The sequence below is a fragment of the Chrysochloris asiatica genome, unplaced genomic scaffold, assembly GCF_000296735.1.
Source record: "Chrysochloris asiatica unplaced genomic scaffold, ChrAsi1.0 scaffold00182, whole genome shotgun sequence".
NCBI lineage: Eukaryota > Metazoa > Chordata > Mammalia > Afrosoricida > Chrysochloridae > Chrysochloris > Chrysochloris asiatica.
Window position 1 is genome coordinate 4445129 of NW_006408700.1, and position 22787 is coordinate 4467915.

At 44.3% G+C, this 22787-nt stretch overlaps 1 protein-coding gene across 1 annotated transcript in view; it reads left to right on the forward strand.

Moving 5' to 3' along the window:
- SASH1 (SAM and SH3 domain containing 1) overlaps positions 1-18128 on the forward strand; it is a 237295-nt gene extending 219167 nt beyond the window's left edge. Inside the window, exons 17-20 of the mRNA XM_006872057.1 lie at positions 3167-3280; positions 6002-7143; positions 9439-9570; positions 17865-18128. Of these exons, the coding sequence (XP_006872119.1) occupies positions 3167-3280; positions 6002-7143; positions 9439-9570; positions 17865-18128 (1652 nt within the window). The remainder of the gene's footprint in view (positions 1-3166; positions 3281-6001; positions 7144-9438; positions 9571-17864) is intronic.
- Positions 18129-22787: the final 4659 nt, after the last annotated feature.

Below are 22787 nucleotides of genomic sequence, written 5' to 3' on the forward strand. Positions count from 1 at the left end.
CTCATTCCCACCTGCCCCTTGTCACCACGAGTAAACCCAAGTCTTTGTGCACTTACCTGTTGCTGTTGTTAAGTGTCCTCAAGTCAGCTCTGACTCATAACAATCCTGTATAGCGCTTCCAAGAAGCGAGTGGCTGGTGGCTTTGAACTGCCTACCTTGCAGTTAGCAGTCCAGTACTTATCCTACAGCACCGCACCAGGGCCATACAATATTTGTCTTTTTGAGTCTCGTTTCCAACATGCAGTTTGCAAGGGTCAGCTTTGTCACAGCATGGACACTACCACCCTCTTGACGGTTGAAGATTTCATCAGTGTTTGGGACCTTCTGCCTTGGGTGTGTGTGTGTGTTCGCTCCCTCAGGCTCAAAATTCAGGTCATGTCCAAATGGGGTTTCAGCCCCACCACCCACCTCCTCTCTTACTTGACTGTATGAATTCCCATTGTTCCAGAGGGTCTCTTCTTTTTTTTACCTTTGTACCTGGGCATCACCTTGGAGTCCTGATGTGGCTCTGTGGGTTAATGCGCTAGACTACAAAGTTGGGTTGAACCACAAGGTCGGTGGTTCAAACTCGCCAGCTGCTCCTCAGACACCCTATACAGGTCACTATGGGTTGGAACCGACTCAAAGGCACTTAACAACAACAACAACAACAACAACCTGGGCATCAGTGCTAATACATATGGGGGAGAGGGTATGGATGTGAATCTATAGAACACATAAGAGGCAACTGTCTCTCATGTTTCCCATTAAGTCAGGGCAACTTAACTTTTTTAAAAGCACTGGTTTTTAGTTTTAAGGACTTTTCCAGACGTTGCTAGTTATGTTCCTCCTTAGCAGCTGCTGAGTGACTCATTTCGGAAGATAATGACTCTAGCCTCTTGACATATGCCTCAGGATTCTATTAACTTTGGTTTCCAGGACGTTCCTCCATCGTCCCTCTCATAATTACTTCAGGTATCTTGCTGTGTCTTACGAGGCTGGGATCTTCCAAAGCCACAGACACAGTATGAGTTTCCATGCAGGGGACCATTCTGTTCTGTTCCTGTGGGTCAGCACTTTGGAAGCTGCTCTGGCCACAGTGATGCACTGAACAGTCGTCGTGAGAGACAAACTATATCAATTCCTCTTCCTGGCATGTAACTGATAGCTCAAAGCCCTCATTTTATAAGTCTCATTTTCTTAAATAACATGGTAGGCTAGAACAAAGGCCACCTCAAATCCACAGTCTTCCACACAGTAAGGGCATCACTGTAGAATGTTCCATTGTGAGTGTGTGTGTGTGTGTGTTTCTCTTGTGCTTCTAACTAGTTAGGTTTCCATTAATATGTATTTTTTAAAAATAGCACTTCTTAATTTGGGCTTCGAACTGAAGGACTTATTTTGCCATAACGTGTTATAAAATGTTTTCCATGTGAGAAATACAAGCAGGAAGTGGCTAGTGGACAATAGGAGCAGAGGGCAGTATATGGAATGGAGCCCTCTATCTTCCCAGTTTTATTTTGATGGCCTCTGAAAGGCATCAGATTTCTCATTTCTTGTTTTCTTTGTTGTTGGTGTGGTAGGGAGGAGGAGAGGTTGAAGAGAAAGGAAACTAAAGCCCTTCATTATGCAGCTGGTGATTTTATGTAGAAAAATGTCTTCTTGGTTTCTGTTTTCTGTCACCGAGCACTTACTCTGCATGATCATTCAGAGATGTTCTGTGCGCAGCCTCCCTGCCCTGTGCAAACCTGCACATACCCTCCTTATAAAGCCTGTCCGTTCCTGTGGAGTGACACTCGTGGGACACAGAAGAACCACACTGCCTTCCACGAGACTTACTCCGAGCCGACTTGCACACAATGGGAACATCGGACACTTCTCATTAAAAGGGAGACTTAGAATGAGGATGCACAACTTTCCATCATCTATCTTCAGAGTTTCCAGTTAAAACAAAAACAAAATGAGTTTGCGTTGACTCAGTTCCATTTCTTGGTGACCCTGTGTGTATCAGAGTAGAATGTGCTCTGTAGGATTTTTAAAAGCTGAGTTTGGAACATCACCAGGCTTTCCTACTAAGGTGCCTCTGGGTGAACTCAAATCTTTAACCTTATCAACAGCCAAGTACTTAACCGTTTGCAAGACCCATTGTTGTTTTTGGTGATGGCTATGAACCAGTCCAACTCACAGTGGCCCCGTATTGTAGAGTAGAACTGTGCTGTAGGGTTTTCTTGGCTGGTGTGGTGCTGCAGGATAATGCACTGCACTGAAAGGTCAGTTCGAACCACAAGGTCCTTGGAAACCCTATACAGAATCTCTCTGAGTCAGAACCTACTTGGTGGAACTTAACAACAACAATAATATTTAAGGAAGCAAACCACCAGGTCTTTCTCCTGTAAAGCCATGGAGTGGATTTGAACTATCAGCCTTTCAATTAGCACTCAATTGCTTTACTGCTGTATCACTAGGATTCCTGGATTCAAATGAGAGGAAGTATTGTGGACTTTTCCTGTCCCGCCATTTGTTCACTCAAAGTAGAACCACTGACCCAGAGCAAAGAGAGAATGTAGCCTGGCAAAAAAGAAAACTCAAACTTTTGAAGCCACTGGGTCCGCTTTGGTTCAGGAAACTGTGCCTCATCTTACTAACCTGCCTCCTGTATAATACAAGAGTCAGCCCATCTCTGCAAGGGCTGAGACTGCTCATTAGTGATAATAAAAATTGAAATTTGATTTATTCCCAAATTGGGAAAGCTGGTAATGTCAGTAACTGAGACACAAGTTTTCCTTATCTTTGAAAGCAGTATGGCCTAATCACTCCTGTGAGAATGCATCTCTTAACTGGTTCCTTCCACTCGATGTTGCTATCATTGCTTCTAAAAGACAGGGTGATGGCAGTGTGCACGGAGCGTCCCTTCCCTCAGATTAGCCCTGAGACCTTCTGTGGGGGACTGACAGGGCATTGGCGTATTCCAACCACATACTTAGTCTTTCTCTGAATCCATCTTCGTGTCATACTTCATTTGAAATAACAGCAATATAAAAATATTATAGCCTCAATGGTTCATTTTGGTCATATACAATAATCTCATCTCTTTCAAAAGCCCAAGACTTCAAAAAGCAGGATCTGGTTGACCTTGAACCTCTGCTTTTCGCTGCCTATAACCATGCTGCTTGTTCCCCTTCTCTAGGTAACAGCGATCAGTCAGGATCGCAGGAGAAGCTGCTTGTTGACGGCCAGGGCCTGAGCGGATGCTCCCCCCGGGACTCGGGATGCTACGAGAGCAGCGAGAACTTGGAACACGGTAATGTTGGCAGGGGTCATCTCCTGACATCTCTTCATTCCTGACCCCGAGCCATAGCTTTGGTGGGGATACTCATTGTAGGAGGGGACATTTTTCAGGGATTTTCCTCCCTCCCTTCCCAAAGATAACCCAAACCAAACCCACTGCCATATTGAGCACACCTCAAGCTAGGAGACAGTAAACCACAAATCCACTGCCCCAGAGTCAGTTCCAACTCACAAGGCCCCAGTCCACAGGACAAAGTAAAACCACTCCTTAGGGTTCCTGAGGCTATAAAACTGTATGGAGACAGATCCATGTTTCTCCTGTGGAGCCCTTGGTGAAAACCGGACTTTTCAGTTGAGTATTTTATCAATATGCCATCAGGACCCCTTGTAGAGATTTTATCAGGAAGTGTCTTCTATGTTTATCCAAAAGTTTCCACTCCCATCCACACCCTTTCTCATCCCTTCCAGTGAAATCAGTCCACCCTCTGATTTCTCCTTGCTTAATGAGATGTGAAAATTAATATATTTAATTCAAAATATTGCCAAAAATAATGGATTGGGAAGTAACCCTTTACTTACGTGGAAGTGGCTCTGTAAGATTAGAGCCAGCTCTGTATTGTCTACCTTCCAAATCTCATGTGGGTTTAGAATTTTTTATCTTTTTATAGAGGCCTACCAGCACTCCTCAGAAACTCTATGCAGGGTAGCTATGGGTCAGCACTAACTCAACAGCACGTCACAACAATAATATTCATTGGAAGGCGCTCTGGTAGTGTAGTAGGTATGAGTTGGGCTGCAAACTGCAAGATCAGTAGTTCAAATCTACTTGTCACTCCACAAGAGAAAGATGAGGCTTTCTGCACCCGTAAAGATTTACAGTCTTGGAAACCCTATACAGGGTCACTGTAACTCGGAACCAACTTCACGGCATACCATCACCACCACCCTCGTAGTCATTGGATGTGGTGTCCTGCTGTGGCACTGGACTGCTAACTGCAAGGTCGGTGGTTCAAAACCACCAGGCACTTCTTGGAAACCCTATACAGGGTTGCTATGAGACGGAACCGACGCGATAGCACTTAACACCCATAGTTATTGGATAAGGAACCTTGGTAGCGTAGTGAGTGACAAGTCTGCCTGTTAACTGCAAGGTCAGCAGTTCCAACTTACCAGGTGCTCCACAGGAGAGCTGAGACTTTCTGCTCCTGTAAAGATTGACTCAGAAACCTTACAGAGGGTCGCTTTGACTCAGAACCCACTCCTCGGCACCACCACCACCACCACATAGTCTCTGGGTAAGGAGTCTTGGCGCTGTGGGCTAGGTGTTGGGCTGCTAACTGCAAGGTTGGAGGTTCAAACCCACCAGCTGCATTATGGAAATAAGGTGGCCTGCTCTCTTCAAGATTTATAGTCTTGGGAACCCTGTGGATTGGAATCAACTCCGTAGCAGTGAGAGAAATAGGAGACTGTTGTTGTAGAGATCTGTAACCTCCGAAACCCTGTGGAGCAGTTCTCCTTGGCCCTACAGGGTTGCTGTGAGCCAGACTGGCAGTGTGTTTACAGTTAGAGGATTCCATAGTGCACATGTTTGTTTGTTTGGGTCTGGAATCTCCCCATCAGATGTCTCTGTTCAGTGTCAAAGCACATGGCCAATATATTAACCAAAAATATACCAAAGTTTGTCTGTGTGTCTATAAGAATAAACAGTTAGCATGGTACCAGGCCCAGAGACTGTAAGTTTTCCCTAAAGCGTGCTAACTGACAGTAGCAGTGATGGCGGCGACCCCAGCCAGCAGTCCTATCAAGTCAACAGAGAATGTCTGCTGGTTACTGCAGTCAAACTTCTGATGGGTAATTGATCATTACCAAGGCTACAACCTCCCTGGAACCTAGAAAGGAGCTCTGAGTAGCATAGTGGTTATGAATCAGGCTACGAACCGCAAGGTCAGCAGTTCGAAACTACCAGCTGTTCCGCGAGAGAAAGATGAGGTGTTCTGTTCCCATGAAGATTTACAGCCTCGGAAACCCTGTACAGGGTCACTATGAGTCGGAACCGACTCCACGGCACACAGCCACCACCACCAAGGCTGCTGCGTCCCTGGAACCTAGAACGTGTCATGATTGTATAGGTTGTCAGTGGCAAGGTGTTCATTTTCACTAATGTGCATTGTTTAGACCAAGGTTGGCTGGTTGTTTCTAGGAAGTCCTTGCTTTTACACACGGGAACTCACTGCTAAGAGAGAAACCACTTCAAGGGAGGCCAACTGTGAGTGGTCATTGGTCACCAATGAGTCCCAGCGGTAACACTTACAGGACCTGACCCCTTTTCAACAATGACCTTAGAAAGCCATAGTCTGACCAGAATTCATGTCAATGTGGCTTCCAGACGGGGTGCAGACAGCCACCTCTCCACCAGACTGATGACAGCCAGGAATAGATGCTTAGCCCACATGTATTTTGCTGTGTGCCACAGCATATTTCTTGTCCATCTAATCCAATTAATTTCCGTCTCCACACATCCTTTAATGAGACTAAGAAGCCTTCCTAAAAATAAGGATGGGGCCATGATAACCCTCCCTCACCTCGTACCATTATTGGGGATTTCACATCCACTGTGTAAGGCAAGCATGGGAGGTAGGAACCAGCGATTTCAGTTAGGTTAACACACCTTCAGACATCAACTTAAGTGCTTCTCCTTTAAGATGTGATTGTAAAATATTTTCTTGTTTCCCAGGCAAGACTCGGAAAACTGGACTCCTACCTGCCAAGTCGTCAACGGAGCCCAACTTGAAGTCTTTCAATAGGAACCAGCCAGGCAGCTACCCGACACTGCCTTTAACGAAATCAGTGGACACACTGAAGCAGGGAGAGGGAAGCCGGCTGGGCAGCGGGCTCACCCCTCACCCTTCCGCCAGCTGTGACCAGCCCGGCACACCTGGCTTGACTGAAAACCGAAGAAGCCTCCCCATTTCCATCTGCCGGAGCTGCGAGACCCTCGAGGGTCCCCAGCCTGTGGAAACCTGGCCCCGATCCCATTCCCTGGATGACCTTCCTGGAGGGCCTGATGCTGACAAAGATGTGCCTAGTGTGGTAACAGTGCCGTCCACTCAGACTGTACCAGAAGTGCCCCAGAAGCCAAGCGCCTCCACCCCTGGGGCTCAAACTCACCAACGAGACTCTGCTGTCGACAGTGTGTTGCTACTGCCCCAAAGCAAGAGACTTTCGGAACCTCAGAAAATTGCGATGAAGAAGGTGGAGGGCTCAGTAGCCGTCTCTTCATGGAACAGGTCACTCCCTCAGTGTTTGCCCCAAAACTCTGGCACTCAACCCCCAGGAGCTAAACCTGGTTTAATGAGGACACCTCTTGAGGGTCAGAGAAAAGGACACGATTTTGAAGGAACAAATCCTCCCCCAGGCACCAAAGAAGGGGTAGATGCTGAGCAGAGAGTGCCCGAGGCCAGAACACAGCCAAAAAATCCTTCCCAGCCTCCCCCTGTTCCTGCCAAAAAGAGCAGAGAACGTCTGGCTAATGGACTTCACTTCATTCCTGGTGGCCTTGGGGGGACGCTCCCCAGCCCTGAGGCACCGTGTCTACCAGTTAAAAAGAGCAGCCCCACCAGCCCCACTGACTGCCACGCCACACAGGCTCCTAGACCTCCCTCAGGAGAGGAACCTGGCAGCCCCCCAAGCCTGAGACCGCCCCCCTGGCTCTCGGAGCTCCCAGAGAGCACGAGCCTCCAGGAGCATGGCGTGAGGCTGGGCTTGACATTGACCAGGAAGGTGTCCTGTGCCCGAGTTGTCGACCTGGAAATGCTGACTGAAGACAAGCTGCAAGCAGAAGGCATCGACCTCACCGAGGAGCCGTACTCTGATAAGGTATCAGAGGCCCTAGCCCCAAGCCTACAGGCCTTGGCTTCCTAAGGCAGGCTGGATGAGCACTCCACCGCTCGTTGATAAGGGAACCAGAGTTTGCACAGTAAATGCACAGCCAACGTGGTGTGTGTTCCTGCGTTTGGCCTTGTACGTCTGCTATAGCGTCGCTATGAGTGCTGAGCGTCAGTGGGTTTGGTGTTGGGGGAGTTCACACTATGCAGAGTCCCTGTGTGGTGCAAACCAGTGAAGTGTTCAACTTCTAACAGAAATGTTGGTGGTTCAAACTCACCTAGAGGTTCCTCAGAAGAAAGGCTGGGTGATGGGTTTCCAATCAGTCACAGCCATGAAAACTCTGTGGAGCAGTTCCACTCTGTAACACGTGGGGTCGCCGTGATTCAGAATTGGTTTTCTACTTTGCCAAGAGAATGAAAGGCATGGTTCAGTGCACAGGAGAAAACTGAGTTCCAGTTTTCATAAACTGACTCACCAAGGGGATTTGGGGCCATCTTCCTTTTCCCGCCTCATATCCCCATCTGTGAAACACAAGGTTGGCAGTTCAAACCCACCAGCTGCTCTTCAGAAACCTTATGCAGGGTCGCTATGAGTCAAAACCAACTTGAGGGTGCTTAATGGCAATTAATAACAACCTGCTAACTGCATCAGAGAGCTCTGATCGGGAGCCAATGATACCGACGTGAACACACTTTGAATATTGTAGAACACTATTCAGGGATAACATTTCTACTATAGGGGCACCAGGGAAAAAGTATGATTATAGAAAATACCCTTCTCTTACCAAAAGTATTTTTGTCTATATACATAAGGAGCTCTGGTAGCGTAGTGGTTACGAATCGGGCTGCGAACCTTAAGGTCAGTGGTTCGAAACTACCAGCCGCTCCGTGGGAGAAAGATGAGGCTTTCTACTCCCATAAGGATTTACACCCTCGGAAACCCTGTACAGGGTTGCTATGGGTCGGAACCGACTCGACGGCACTTAACAAACAAAATTTAATCATGTTTTGCATTTGGAGAGGGGGCGAAGTTGATCTAGCAATACCAAAATAACTGTGACATAAATAAATGAGAGGAGCTGTCGCTTTACCTTGCTCTTGGAAGTACATGTCTTGCTATGATACAGTCTTAGGAGACGCTATAGCAATCTGACAATCATGAATGTCTGCCTTTCTTCTTCCTCTTCCTCTTCCTCCTCCTCCTCCTCTCCTTCCCCTTCTTCCTCCTTCCACCCCCTCCTCCACCTTCTCCACTTCCTCCCCCCTCCTTCTCCACCTCTCCCCTCCTCCCCTTTCCTTCCTCTCCCCTCCTCCACCTTCTCTCCTTCCTCCTTCCTCCCCCCTCCCCCACCCTCCACCCTCCCCACTTCCTCTCCCCTCCTTCCCCATCCTCCCTCCTCCTGCTTCTTCCTTCTCCTGGATAGTGAGTGAGTGGAAAGTTAAGTAGAATTCTAGTCTCAACACTGGTCTAGGGGTGTGAACACTTTTCTTAATAACCCAAACAAGGAAACCGGTTGTCGTCAGGTCATTTCTGACTCAGGGTGACCCCACCATGAGTCTGGCCCAGGGCTTTTCAAGGCTGTGACCTTTCTAAGGCAGATTGCTAGTCCAGTCTGTTGTGGTGCCTCGGAGTGGATTTGAACCACTAACTTTCTGGTTTGTAGTTAAGTATTTCTGTCACCCAGGGACTCCTTATCTTTCAGCTGATGAAATCTAAAAGCAGAATGTCTGTAGAGTAGAAATATTGTCCTATCTCCTGCAATTTAATCAACTGCCTTCAATAAAACCAGAGGAACCATATTGTCAACAATTATCAGCTAGAGTGAGGTTGAGGGCATAGGTCCAGAAAATCTAGAATGATTCTGTTTTGCCTTGTCTATGTTTCAGAACATTTTTCTAGTACTTGGAGTCAAAGATATAAAAGTATTTCTTTTAGAACACCCATTTTGACTATCAAGACAATTTAGTAATTGCAAATAAAAACTTGGAGGTCAATGTTCCAGTAACTAAATGCCTTAGCCTACCTTATGCTTAAGGAGCTCTGGTAGCATAGTAGTTATGAGTCAGGCTGGTAACCTCAGAAGTTCAAAATTACCAGCCATTCCACAGGAGAAAGATAAGGCTTTCTGTTCCTGTAAAGATTTATAGGCTCATAAACCCTATGCAGGGTCACTGTGAGTCAGAACTGACTCCATGGCACACCACCACCACCTTATGTTTGGTGTTTTGTGGAGAAGGGATAACATTCTTGCACCACTGATGCCACATTTCTGCTCTTCCCTGGCAGCATGGCCGCTGTGGCATTCCAGAAGCCCTGATACAGAGGTATGCAGAGGACTTGGGTCAGTCCGAGAGGGACATCGCCACCAACATGGACCAGATCCGCGTGAAACTACTCCGGAAGCAGCACCGTATGGCGGTGAGCAACCCACTGTTTATATTTTCCCCAAAACAGCTTTCTGAAGTACATCTAGTTATGCTACTTTAAGGATCACAGGCTAAGAATTACTGCCTCGCCAGGGATTCAGTCTAGCTCTAGACAGAAGACAGATTATGGGATGGAGGGCAGGGAGTAAATAATACATGATCAGCCTAATTTTTTCTTTTTAAAAATTTAGTTATTTTGTTGTTACCACTGATAACATATACAGCAAAACATACATCGATTCCAGTTGATGATTTTGAGTTGTGTAGCCCTTCTCACCCTCCTTTTCTGAGTTGGTGTCCCCATCAACATACTCACTGCCCATGTGAGTGCCATCTAATCATTTGAGTAGCTGTTGTCAATTTGATCCTATATGGTGGTGGTGGTTATGTGCCATGGAGTTGGTTCCGACTCATAGTGAGGCTATAAAGCTTTACAGACATGGAAAGCCTCATATCTCTCCTGTGGAACAGCTGGTAGTTTCGAACTGCTGACCTTGAGGTTAGCAGCCCGACTTGTAATATGCTACCAGAGCTCCTTCTGATCCTGTATGTTTTGATCCTATATGTGAAGTGCTGTCGAGTTGGTTCCAACCCATAGCGACCCTGGATAGGGTTTCCGAGAAGCAGCTGGTGAGCTTGAACCACCGACCTTGCAGTTCAAATGGCTTTGCAGTCTGGCGCATTAACCCACAGCGCCACACCTATATAGGTAGTTCTTAAAACAGCCTAGTGCTCAAGGCCAACACTTTTTACTAGCTAAACTAAACTGTTGTTTGGTTTGGAGAAGACTTCAGGGAACATTTTTTTTTTGGTTTAAGGTTTAAAGATGATCTCAGGGCAAGAGTTTCAGTGTTCAACCTACCAGTTTTTTAAAAATACAATTCTGGAAGAGAAAAATTACCCTTAAAATCCCAGCACAATTAAAACCTCTTTGTCTTTGCATCTGTCCTTTCTTCTGTGAAGACATGCTGTAGTAAACATGTTGCTTTGAAAGCTGATCCTCTCCAGTGATCAGATCGTGAATCTAACTGATACTGTAAAAGAATGCTCACACATTCATTTTAAAGAATGCAAAGCCTTCTAGCATATGGGTATACTGTCCAGTTAGCCAGTCTCCTCCTAGGTTGGATGCTTAGATTGTTTCCCACTTTATTAGTGTGCAGTGATGTGGTCACAAATAATACAAATTTGTGAAACTAATTTCTGGGGATGTAATCCTTGAAGGGACTTGGTTTCATCGAGACTGTGTAACATTTTAAGGATTTTTGTACCTGGGAGCGCTATGGGTCCATGCAATAAGCACTGGACTTTGAACCACAAGATCCCTGGTTTGAGCCTTGCAGCTGCTCCGAGGGAGAAAGATCATTAGTGATACAATCAATGATCACTAAAACCCCGGAAATCCTATATAGGGTCACTAGGAGTCAAAACCAACTTGACAAATGTTAACAACAACGTTCTTGTGAGTCAGCTACCTTTCTGAAAGGTACAGCACTTTGCATTTCAGGTTGGAGTTTACTGTTGAACTACTCTACCACTTGTCTGTCAGTTTGTTGTACTGCGGTGACTTGTCTGTTGGTGTGTTTCTGATAGCTGTGCCACTGGTCCTTTAAATACCAGCAGGGTGACTCATGGTGGACAGATTTCAGCTGAGCTTTCAGACTGAAACAGACTAGGTAGAGCGAGTGACGGACTCCTTCCGAATGTTTGGTCACAGAAAACCATATGAGTAAAAGTGGAACACTGTCAGATAACACCAGAATATTGACTACTGAAACATGATGAAGAACACCAGAATGTTGTCAGATATAGTGCAGAAAAATGAGTCCCCCAGCTTGGAAGGTACTCAAAATACGACTGGGAAGAGCTGCCTCCTCAAAGTGGAGTTTACCTTCATGACACAAATGGAGTAAAGACTTTGGGACCTTTATTTGCTGATAGGGCACAACTCAAAATGAAGACAAACAGCCGTAAACATCCATTAATAATCAGAACATGGAACGTATGAATCTAGGAAAATTGTAAGTAGTCAAAAATGAAATGACATGCATAAACATGGATATTATAGGCATCAGTGAGCTGAAATGGACTGGTATTGGCCATTTTGAATCTGATGACCACATGATTTATTATTCCGGGAATGACCAATTGAAAAGGAATGGCATCGCATTCATCATCAAGAAGAACATTTCAAGATCTGTCTTGAAGGACAACGCTGTCTGTGATAGGATAATATCAATACGTCAATAAAGAAGGACCAGTTAGTAACAACTGTTACGCAAATTTATACACCAACCAAAAAATCCAGCGACAATGAAACTGAAGAATTCTACCAACTTCTTCAGACTGAATTGATCAAAAATGCAACCAAAATGTATTGATAATTACTGGCAATTGGAATGTAAAGGTTGGAAACAAAAAGAAGAAGGATTCATAGTTAGAAAATATGGCCTGGCAATAGAAATGATGCTGGAGATCGTATGATAGAATTTTGCAAGACCAATGACTTGATCATTACAAATACCTTTTTTAAACAGCATGTAGATGACTATATGCATGGACCTTACTGATGGAATACACAGAAATCAAATCAACTACATCTGTGGAAAGAGACAGTAGAAAAACTCCATATCATCAGTCAAAACAAGGCCGGGGGCAAACGTGGAATAGATCATCAATTGCTCATACGTAAGTTCAGGCTGAAACTTGAAGAAAATTAAAAGAAGTCCATGAGAACCAAAATATGACCTGTAACATACGCTAACTGAATCTCAAGAACAGCTTTGATGCATTAGACACTAATGACTGACAGACAGAAGAGTTGTGGGATGACATCAAGACCATCACACAGGAAGAAAGCAAAACATCGTTGAGAAGACAAGAAAGAAAAAGTCCAAAATGGATGTTAAAAGAGACTCTGAAACTTGCTCTCCAGAATAGAGATGCTGAAGCAGATGGAAGAAATGAGGAGGTAAAAGAGCTGCATAAAAAATTAAGGTAACTCAAGAAGATAAAGTCAAATATTATGATGAAATGTGCAAAGACTTGGAGTTAGAAAACCAGAAGGGAAGAACACATTCAGCATTTCTCAAACTGAAGGAACTGAATTAAAAATCCAAGGCTCGATTTGAAGTTCTGAAGGATTCTTTGAGCAAAATACTGAATGATGCAGAAAGCATCAAAAGAAGATGGAAGACTACACAGAGTCACCATACCAAAAAGAAATGGTCGATGTTCAAACATTTCATGAGGTAGCATACGTGATTATGGGGTTTATTAGGGAAGTGAACAGGGGACAGTTCAGGATCAGAACCAACTCAGGACGCAGTACTTCTCCAGTCAGGAATGCCTCTTGTCTGCCATACTGCAGGTACGCCTCTCTCTTGTTTTTAGCTTCTCAGCCATGTGGTCCCTTGGTCTCTGCCCCGCTTGAGCAAGTGTTTCAAAGTTCTTTTAGGCAGTCTGTGCATACCCTAAGGGCACGTTCTTCAAACCATTCTTCTGCCCAGAGGCACTCAGCTTTACTCAGTCCATAGGTCTCAATCCCAAAGCTGTTCTGTCTCTCCATGCCACCACCTCTGCTGTTGCCTCTGCCATTGCCTCTTGTCATCTAAAAGTCTATGGTGCACTGAAGGCATTGGCAAAGAACAAAGTGCCAGGAATTGATGGAAGACAAATTGAAATCTTTGAACAAACTGATACAGCACTGGAGACACTCACTCATCTATGCCAAAAAAAATTTGGAAGAGGCTACCTGACCAACTAATTGGAAGAGATCCATATGTATGCCTATTTCAAAGAGAGGTGACCCAGCTAAATGCAGAAGTCATTGGACAATGTCATTAATATTGAATGCACTCTCACAGGTTCAATCCTGATGCAGACGAAGACATGGAACGAGAGATATCATTGCTGGCATCAAGATGGATCTTAGCTGAAAGTGGAGAATATCCGAATGATGTTTACCTTTGTTTTTTTTTATTGACTATGCAGAGACTTTCGACTGTGTGGATCATGACAAGCTATGGATAACATTGCAGAGAACAAGTATCCCAGAATACTTACTTGTGTTTATGAGGAACCTGTACAAAGACAAAGAAGCAGTTACTCTAATGGAACAAGAGAACACCAAATGCTTCAAAATTAGGAAATGTGTGCAACAGGGTTGTATTCTTTCACCATACTTATTCAGTCGGTATACTGAGCAAATAATCCAAGTTGGATTATATGAAGAAGAATGTGGTATCAGGATTGGAAAAGACATAACAACCTACGATAAGCAGATGATGCAAATTTACTTGCTGAAAATAAAGAGAACTTCAAATACTTAGTGACGAAGATCAAAGACCACAGACTTCAGTTTAGGTTGCACCTCAATGTGAAGAAAACAAAATTCCTTACCACTGGACCAATAACTGACATCCATATAAATAGAGAAAAGTTTGAAGTTTTCAAAGATTTCATTTAGCTCAGATCAATCATCAGCACTCATGGAAGCATCAGTTATGAAATCAAACAGCGTATTGCATTAGGTAAATCAGCTGCACAAGACCTCTTTTAAGTGCTGAAGAGCAAAGATGTCAGTTCGAGGGCTAAGTTGTGCCTGACCCAAGCCATAGTATTTTCAATAGCTTCATATGCATGTGAAAGTAGGACAATGAGTCAGGAAGACTGTATAAAAATTGATGCATTTGAGTTATGGTGTTGGAGAAGAACAGATAAATCTTCTGTGGGAAGAAGTACAACCAGAATGCTCCTTAGAAGCCAAGATGGCCAGACTTTGTCTCTCATACTTTGGACATATTATCAGGAGGTACCAGCCCCTGGAGAAGGGTATCATGCTTCTTCAAGATAAAGTGGAGGGTCAGCAGAAAGAGGGAGACCCCCAATGAGATGGATTGACACAGTATCAGTAGCAGTGGACTCAAGCATAGTAATGATTGTGAGTTTGATGCAGGACCAAGCAGTGTTTTGTTCTGTAACACATAGAGTCGCTATGAGTCAGTACAGACTTAACAGCATTGAGTGACTATATAGTCAGTTCCCACTCATGGTGCCCTGGTCACAACAGAATGAAACATTGTCCATTCCTGCTCTGTCTTCACGCTCAGTGGCATGTTTGAGTATGTGTTGCAGCCACTGTGAATCTTGGTGCCTCCCATCCTCGGGGTGTATCTTTCTACACTCCACCAGGCAGTATCCTTTGGGATAAATCGAGTGTGCACTGACTATGTTTTGAAAGTAGAACATCAGGCCTTTCTTCTTAGTCTGTCTTGATCTGGAACCTCTGCTGAAACTGCCCCCCATGGGGGACCCTAGAATAGCTTCCAGCATCATAACAACACACAAGCCACCACAATATGGCAAACTGGTGAATATTTCAAGTGGTAGGGTATAAATGCCCATTTCCCTGCCTTGGTGGTGTTGTTGGTAAGTGCCCTTGAATCAGTTCCGACTCATAGCAACCCTGTATAGGGGTTCTGAGCAGTGGCTAATGGGTTTGAACCATTGGCCTTACAGCTCAAACTGACCTTGTGGTCCAGTGCATTATCCTGCAGCATCACACCAGAACTTAGTCAACACTTACATTATTGGTTAGTAAATCTTTCTAATAGTAACTAAATATTTAATTTTCTGGTTGTTAATGGTTTGGCATGTGAATAAGCACTGGACTGCAAACCACAGGATCAGCAGTTCATACCTTGCAGCTGCTCTTCGGAAATCCTACAAACAGGGTTGCTATCAGTTGGAACCGACTTGATGGCACTTACCAACAAAAATAATGCAGGTTGAAGATATAGTGGAAAATGTACATTGTTAAAAACCCTAGCCATTGAATTTCTTGGAGACCTGGTGTGGCATTGTGGGAATAGGTGTGGTGCTGTCAGACAGCTCTGGACCACAAGTTTGGTTTGAACTGAAATATTGGCTGTTCAACCCACCAGCCACTCCTCGGAAACCCTATATATATATATATATATATATATACCCTATATAAGGTGGCTATGAGTCACAACTGACTTGACGGCACTTAACATCAACAACATTGAATACCTTTCTTTCCACACTATTCCACAGGGGTCTCTCATTGTACATTACCATGGTGGTGGTGGTGGTGGTGTGCCGTCAAGTTAGTCTGACTCGAAGCGACTTTATCAAGGGTGTAGTACATCTCTACGGGAGTCTTTTTCTTGTGAAGCAGCTGGTAGATTTGAATTGCTGACCTTTCAGCTAGAAGCCAAGTCCATAACCACTACACTTCCAGCACTCCTTGTACACTGCAACAGAGTGAGATAAATGTTAAGTTTTGGAGATTTGAACAACACATAATTGCCATTTTTTATATAATTCCAAATACCATCTAGAACCTAAACCAAAAAAGAGCAAAACAAATAGTTGGCCTCAAGTCAATGCCAACTCATGGCAGCCCCATGTGTGTGAATAGAGCTGCTCCAGAGAGGTTTTTTTTTACCTTTTTGAAAAAGTTTTTATTGTGATTTGAGTGATAGTTTACATGGGAGGACATTGGTTTTACACTCATCCTATCGTATTTTGTTTCATTGCAATGATTACAGTCCCCTCCATGCATCATCATTCAACAATATTTACTTCCACTCCCTCTGGGGTTTTTTTGTTTTGTTTTTTTGAATATACACAAAAACACACAGGAATATATAATAATTTAAACAGCCAAAGGGCACATTCTGCAAGCCTGCCTCCTGGCTGCCAGCACACAGCCTTTTTCTTTCCATGAGTCCAGAGTCCTCAGCTGCTTCCTCTCTCCATGTCTTCATCTCTGCCTCCATCTCTGGTGTCTCTGCTTCTCTGGATAGGGCCCCACATTCCACTGTGCTCTTCTCCCTTGATGGTCCTAGAGTCCTCTGTTCCTGACTGCAAGATTAACTGCTCCCCCGTTTTTGTTATAAAGCTTCTACCTTTACTGTTGTGACAATCACAATTAGTCATGATGACAATTACTCACTCTTGAATCATAATCCTATCCCTATCACCTTTCATCAGACCCATCTAGACAATATGAAAACTACCAGTGGGGATTCTATCTTCCCCTGCACACTCTGAAACTAAACTCCCTCTTGAATACTTGTAAGCTAGTCACTTCATGCCTTTATCACCCCCTCATTTTAGGTAGCCAATGCCTAAGTCTCCCGTCTCTATCTACCGTATATACAGAGGAGGTAGGATTGATCCTTGATGTGAAGACTCCTTCCCTCTCAGTTGGTATTTTGAGCTACTACCTCCATGAGTATAGGTCACATTCATCAACTTGTAGCAATTTACACCTGTTTTCCATTCATGGCTGATTTTTTTTTTTTTTTTAAAGTAGGTCACTAGGCTTGAAGCAATTCTTGAGGGACTTGAACCTCCTACCTTTCAGTTCACACCAGTGTGTTAGCTGTTTGAACCCCTCAGGGACTCGTACACATCCTTCAAAATGTGTCTCAGCCTTAAGAAGTCAAGTCAGAAGTTTCCTCCGAGTCTCTGACCTCCCACAAAATTCTCACTCTCTGATCACAGTTCTCACTCTCTGATCACAGTCCCTCAGGGAAAGCTTGCTGTCTTCTTGGGCGTAAAGAAAATTTCTTTTTGGCTCTTTTCAGTTTATTGCATGAAGGAGTTACACTAGTCCAAGTTAAAAGTGGACCCCAAATGGTAACATTATACAAGCTGTGAGGTTTTAAACTTGTGACAAGGGACGGAGGGAAATTTTCTTCTCATTGCAAGGAAATCCTCCCTTAAGCTTCAATGGGCCACAAGCACTTAAAACCCACGAGCCTTCAGCTGGTTGTCCTTAGCCAGTCCAATCTCTACACGGAACTGGCGTATGTTCTTGCGCTAGTCCCCCTGTAGCTGACTGACTTCATAATCTGGTTGCTCAGTTACAAGTACCATTGCAGGCAAATTTCTTCTTAAACGCCTTCGCTAGTTTCTTTTTATCATAATCATCAGTGATCCCTTAGACAGTAGTAAAGGTCGTTCAGCCATTTCTCTGTTGAATTCTTACTTGGATATAATCCTTAGTCCCACGAGGAAGCAGGTCATCACCCTTACTTGCATCAGGAAAAGGGTCGAAAGAGTGGAGGTTCTCAATAGTGGACATACGATGCGATTCCTTTTCCTCGGTGGAAACGGCCTGACGAAGTCAGTGGCGGGGGGAGGCGGGCGGGGGGATGGGGGCTACAGGGGGAGGCTGCTGAGTCCTCGTCGGCGGCTCAGCGACTGGGGCTCTGTGTAGATTCTTGATAACAGTCTTCTTTGTTGGTCCAGATCCCAAGTGGTGGCCTCACGGAGATCTGCCGGAAGCCTCTCTCTCCTGGATGTGTGGCGTCTGTTTCTGATTGGCTGATCTCCATCGGTCTGCCCATGTACACCCGCGCGCTCACAGAAGCGGGGCTCAGCACGTTGAGTCAAGTCCCGGCTCTGTCCCACACTTGCCTGCAAGAAGCCGGCATCACAGAGGAGAGGCACATAAGCAAGCTTGTGTCAGCCGCCAGACTTTTCAAACTACCCCCAGGCCCTGAGGCCATGTAGCCGGACCATGGTTGGACCTCCCCAGACAAGAGCCACCTGTTCACTGTGCTTCTGATGCAACCCCTCCACCCCTGAACGTGCAGACCAGACCCAGAAGACAGCCCCAGTGTGTGGTCAAACAGCACGAATCTTTGCCACAGGACTGAGGGCCCTCCCTGTCTCCTCAAGGAAAGCCCCTCTGCAGGAAATGGGTGTAGTTCTCCTTAACCCCCAAAGAAAAGACTGGTACTTATTTTTATTTTCAGAACACAGAAGAACAAAGATGCCAACTTGCCGCAGATGCTGTGCCTCTAATCTTGTCTCCGTGAGTGGGGAGAGGGAGGGGCAGAGAGGGCAGGGCAGCCCTTAAGTCCACCCTGCAGGATGCCCAAGGGTCAGATGGACTTTAGTTAGGCCAAAGTCACGGACTGGGGAATTAAGGTACATGACGGGCCATACTCTTGTGTTCAGCAGTCAAAAAGCCTGGTTGTACCAGAAAAAGATCCTCTTCTCCTTTACATAAACAAGAGACATGTTAATAATTGCTTTCTAGCAATCAGCTTTTATTTGCCTTAACATAAGCTTTGAGCAGTTATTTAACTAGTGTTCATGGCCCTGTAACCACAATTCCAAACCTTTCGCTTAGGCTGTCATCTAATATATCTGACGTGTTTTCAGCAGGGAAAAAAGAAAAAAAAAAAAAAGGGCTTTTCTAATTGTTTCCTTCTGACATGGTTTATTTTGTAGGGGTATCTGTCAGGCACACATTTCATGTTGGCTTTTGGTTTTTAAACTAACTGCAAATCCAGTGAGACGCTGTCTGAAATTCACAAAGAGATCTTGTATATGTGTGCGTGCGTGTGTGTGCGTGTGTGTAGTAACTACCATTCATTTTAATCAGTTGTTCCCATGTTGGTCATTGTGCTACAGTTTTGACTTGGAATCTGGACTGTCTCCATTCCAAATTTTGGCTATCAGCTAGCAGGTCACCTTTGCAGAAAGTTACTGTAGGGTTGAATATTCCAGAAAGATGTCTTTAAAAAGGGAAGTTGCTCATAAGAGATTTGCTAAGTTCTTTAAGTGTTATAATTAAGATGTTAAACTTCTGTTTTTAGTTAGGTAATTCTTTTAATTCAAATAAAGCTTCATTTTGAAGGCAGACCAACAACAGTAGCCATGAATTCGTATTTGCATATTTCCAATAGCTTTCCAATGGATTTCAGCTTATTCTCTCCTGTTTTCGCCTAGTTTCTGATTATGCAGCGAACAGCCAATTCAGACAACAAACTATTAAGGTGTTTTCATTGCTGAAAAAATGAGTTCCCTTTACTTCTTATCATGAGCTCCACTTTGGGTCCCCAAAATTATAATTTACAGTAGGAACACTTTAAACACAAGGCCTTGATCAAAAGTTGTGTACCAGTTCATCTACTCATTAAAACAAGTGATTTCCGTCAGGAGAAAGAAAAAGCAATTCCATTCATTACAAAGCCATCTCCAACATTTTCTTTCTATACCTGGATCCATGTTTTCAGAGGAAAAGGGCATTCTCAGGTGATGTGTCTTCCCCCACCCCCGCTTTGTTATGCATATATAAAATCATGTATATTTCTTCAGTGATATTCACATGTGTAAGATACCACATGAGGTTGTGGTGGAAATGTAGAACAGCTTAAGCTGCCAAACTTTTACCAAACTCTTGACCAGCTCATTTGATCTCTCTAAGTGATGGGGTGAAAATGGGCAAGAATAGATTCTTTCGTGATCTGTGCTTTTGCAATCTGTCAGCTTCACATTCTAAGACCTGCTGAAGTGGAGCAAAAAAGACCCCAAGATTTGTGTTGGAGGTATCAAAGAAAAAGATGTTTATGTTCTATGCAGGATTTTTACTTAAGTCCAAGTTGCACCAGAAAAGGGAACCTTCTGGATTTGAGTGACTTAAGTCCTTCCCTCTGCCTAGAAAATCAGATTCAGGGACCAGGAATAATGCCCAAGGGGAAAGTCTGTCTAGTCTGAGATGTCTGCAGTTTGATTTTATCACACTGTGTTTTAAATCTTCTTTTAATCGCTTTAGTATTTGTTTGGTCCTCTTCTGCTTTAAACTTTTTAGTGGATCCTAGAAAAGCCCGAATGTTTGCGTGTGACATTTGACTGCGGTGGTTTGGGGCCACTGGTGGGTGTTAGTAGGCAGAGGGTGGGCTTCAGCGGTATCCAATTTTTATCAGTTGCATCTGGTACTGAATTCTGCATAACAGTGGAAAGTGTTGGGTTTGAAAAAGCACAAAAGACACCTGGAAAGGCTGTTGGGCTCAGGTAGCTACACATTCATTGTGTATCATTCTTACTTCCAAAGCTGTCTGTCTGGAAGGAAAGACAGCCAACCAGCCCTCATTACTATTTACATTCCCAAATGACCAGGAAGCATGGTCTGTTTGGCCTTACTCAGAGGCCCTGGCTCCATCCTGAACCCTGGGGTGGGTGCCATCTAGGTCACTAGTCTACTGGACATCAGCTCTTAACTTAGCAGAGTTTGCTTTCATCACTGCACAACAAGACCAGACACTTGACTACGTCCCCACCACCTGGGTGGACTGTATTATGTTTAGAAAAACAAAACAAAACACCTAGCAATCAGTGTCCAAATTACCTTGATTTTAAATTGCTAAAGAAAACAAGAAACTGTCAAGCAAGTTATATAACAACTAACAACATTGCACTTTCTGTATATGAAATCAATATTTAAATAACTTATTTTTCTCCATTGCTGTTCTAAAGCATTGTAAGTAGCTGTAATATACCAGTACCAGTATGCTCTTGCAATAGCTTCAGCCCAAGAAAGCTGTGTATTATTGGAAAAAAACTGTAAAAATTCCTGTGATTCATGTAGCAAAAAGAGAGGTGGACGGAAGGGTTTTCCTATGTATCAAAACATGTCTATAATTATGTCCTTAGAGAAAAAAAAGTAAATAAATTTCTTCACTTGGATCTGTGTCTTTTTGGGGTGGTACTGGTTGCACCTTGGGTATTTCAGAAATGAGTGAAATAGAAATGAAATTTCTAGGTGGAAATTCTAGAAAAGGCATTTAAAAAGTAGGAACTAGGAGTGGAATCTCATGTGGGTTTAGTTTGTTGTTGTTAAGTGCCATCCAATCGGTTCTGACTCATAGTGACCTTGTATAGGGTTTCCAAGGAGCCACTGGTGGGTTTGAACTACTGACCTTATGGTTAGCAGTCCCGTGCTTATCCAATGAATAAACACTGGAATTCAAATCACAAGGTCGTCAGCCACTCCATGGGAAAAAGAGGAAGCTTTCAGCTCCTGCAAAAATTACAGCCTTGGAAACCAGATACAGGGTTGCTATAAGTGAGAACCTACTGAAATCCACTTAACAACATAATCATTATACATATCAAAGGAGTCCTGGTGTGGCACTGCAGGTTAATGTGCTGGACTGCAAGGTTGGTTTGAACCTCAAGATGGACTGTTCAAGCTCACCAGCTGCTCCTCAGAAACCCTATACAGGGTCACTATGAGTTGGAACCGATTTGACGGCACCTAACAACAGCAACATCATCAAAAACTCCCTCTGAGATAGACCCAGATGCTTGCTACATGGGTTTTCCTCTACCTAGAATGCTCTTCCCTAAGAAATTCTGCATAACGAGTTCCCTTCTAACCTCCTCCTCCAGGCCATTGCTCAGAGAGGTACCTTTCTCCTCCAGGCGTCCTGTCCTGAATGCATCATCTAACAGTGCACCCTCCCTGCCCCTCACCTCTGCCACCATGCTGACTCTCCCTGCCTGCTCCATCTTACCATAGCATGGATCACCTAACCTGCTAGGTCCTTAACTTCTTTAATAAATTAGTAATTAACTGAAGGAGTCCTGGTGGTGCTGTGGTTACAGCACTTGGCTGCAACGGAAAGCTCTGGGATTCCAACCCATTGGCCGCTCTGTTTTCATAAGGATGACACCCTTGGAAACCTTAGGGTCTCTCTGAGTTGGAATCTACAGCAGTGGGTTTGGTTTTGTTATGTCTCCTGCTACAATTTTAAAAGTCCAGGAATGCAGAAATTTGCTTTCTTATGTATCCCAAACTAATATGTTGGGCACATAGAAAGTTTCGAAGTATTCAATGAATTGTTAAGTGCCGTCAAGTCGGTTCCGACCCATAGTGACCCTGTGCAGGGTTTCCGAAGCTGTAAATCTTTATGGGAGCAGAAAGCCTCATCTTTCTCCCACAGAACAGCTGGTAGTTTAGAACTGCTGACCTTAAGGTTTGCAGCCCGATTCATAACCACTACGCTACTGCTCTTAAATCCAAAGAACTTGAATCCTAAATTTTAAATGTTAAAGATGATCATCTTAAATGTATTCCCTCATTTAACAAGTAGGAAACAGACGCTTAGAGAGGAAAGGAGGTACTGATGATTATACACTAATGACAGTTATATCATAGGTAGAGGGACAGATCCTCTCTGGTCAGCAAAGGCTTAGCTAAAGTTTATAAACTGCCTTGGCCAAAATGGAAATCAGAACAAACTAGAAGATCCTTCAGCAAACAGCCTGTGTGGAGGAAGTAGCTATTTCAGCATCTGACCACGAGAGGGCACTGATGCACCAGATTGAAGACGGTCACCTTCCCAAAGGCGGGGAGAACAAAACAGCCAGGTGGCGCAG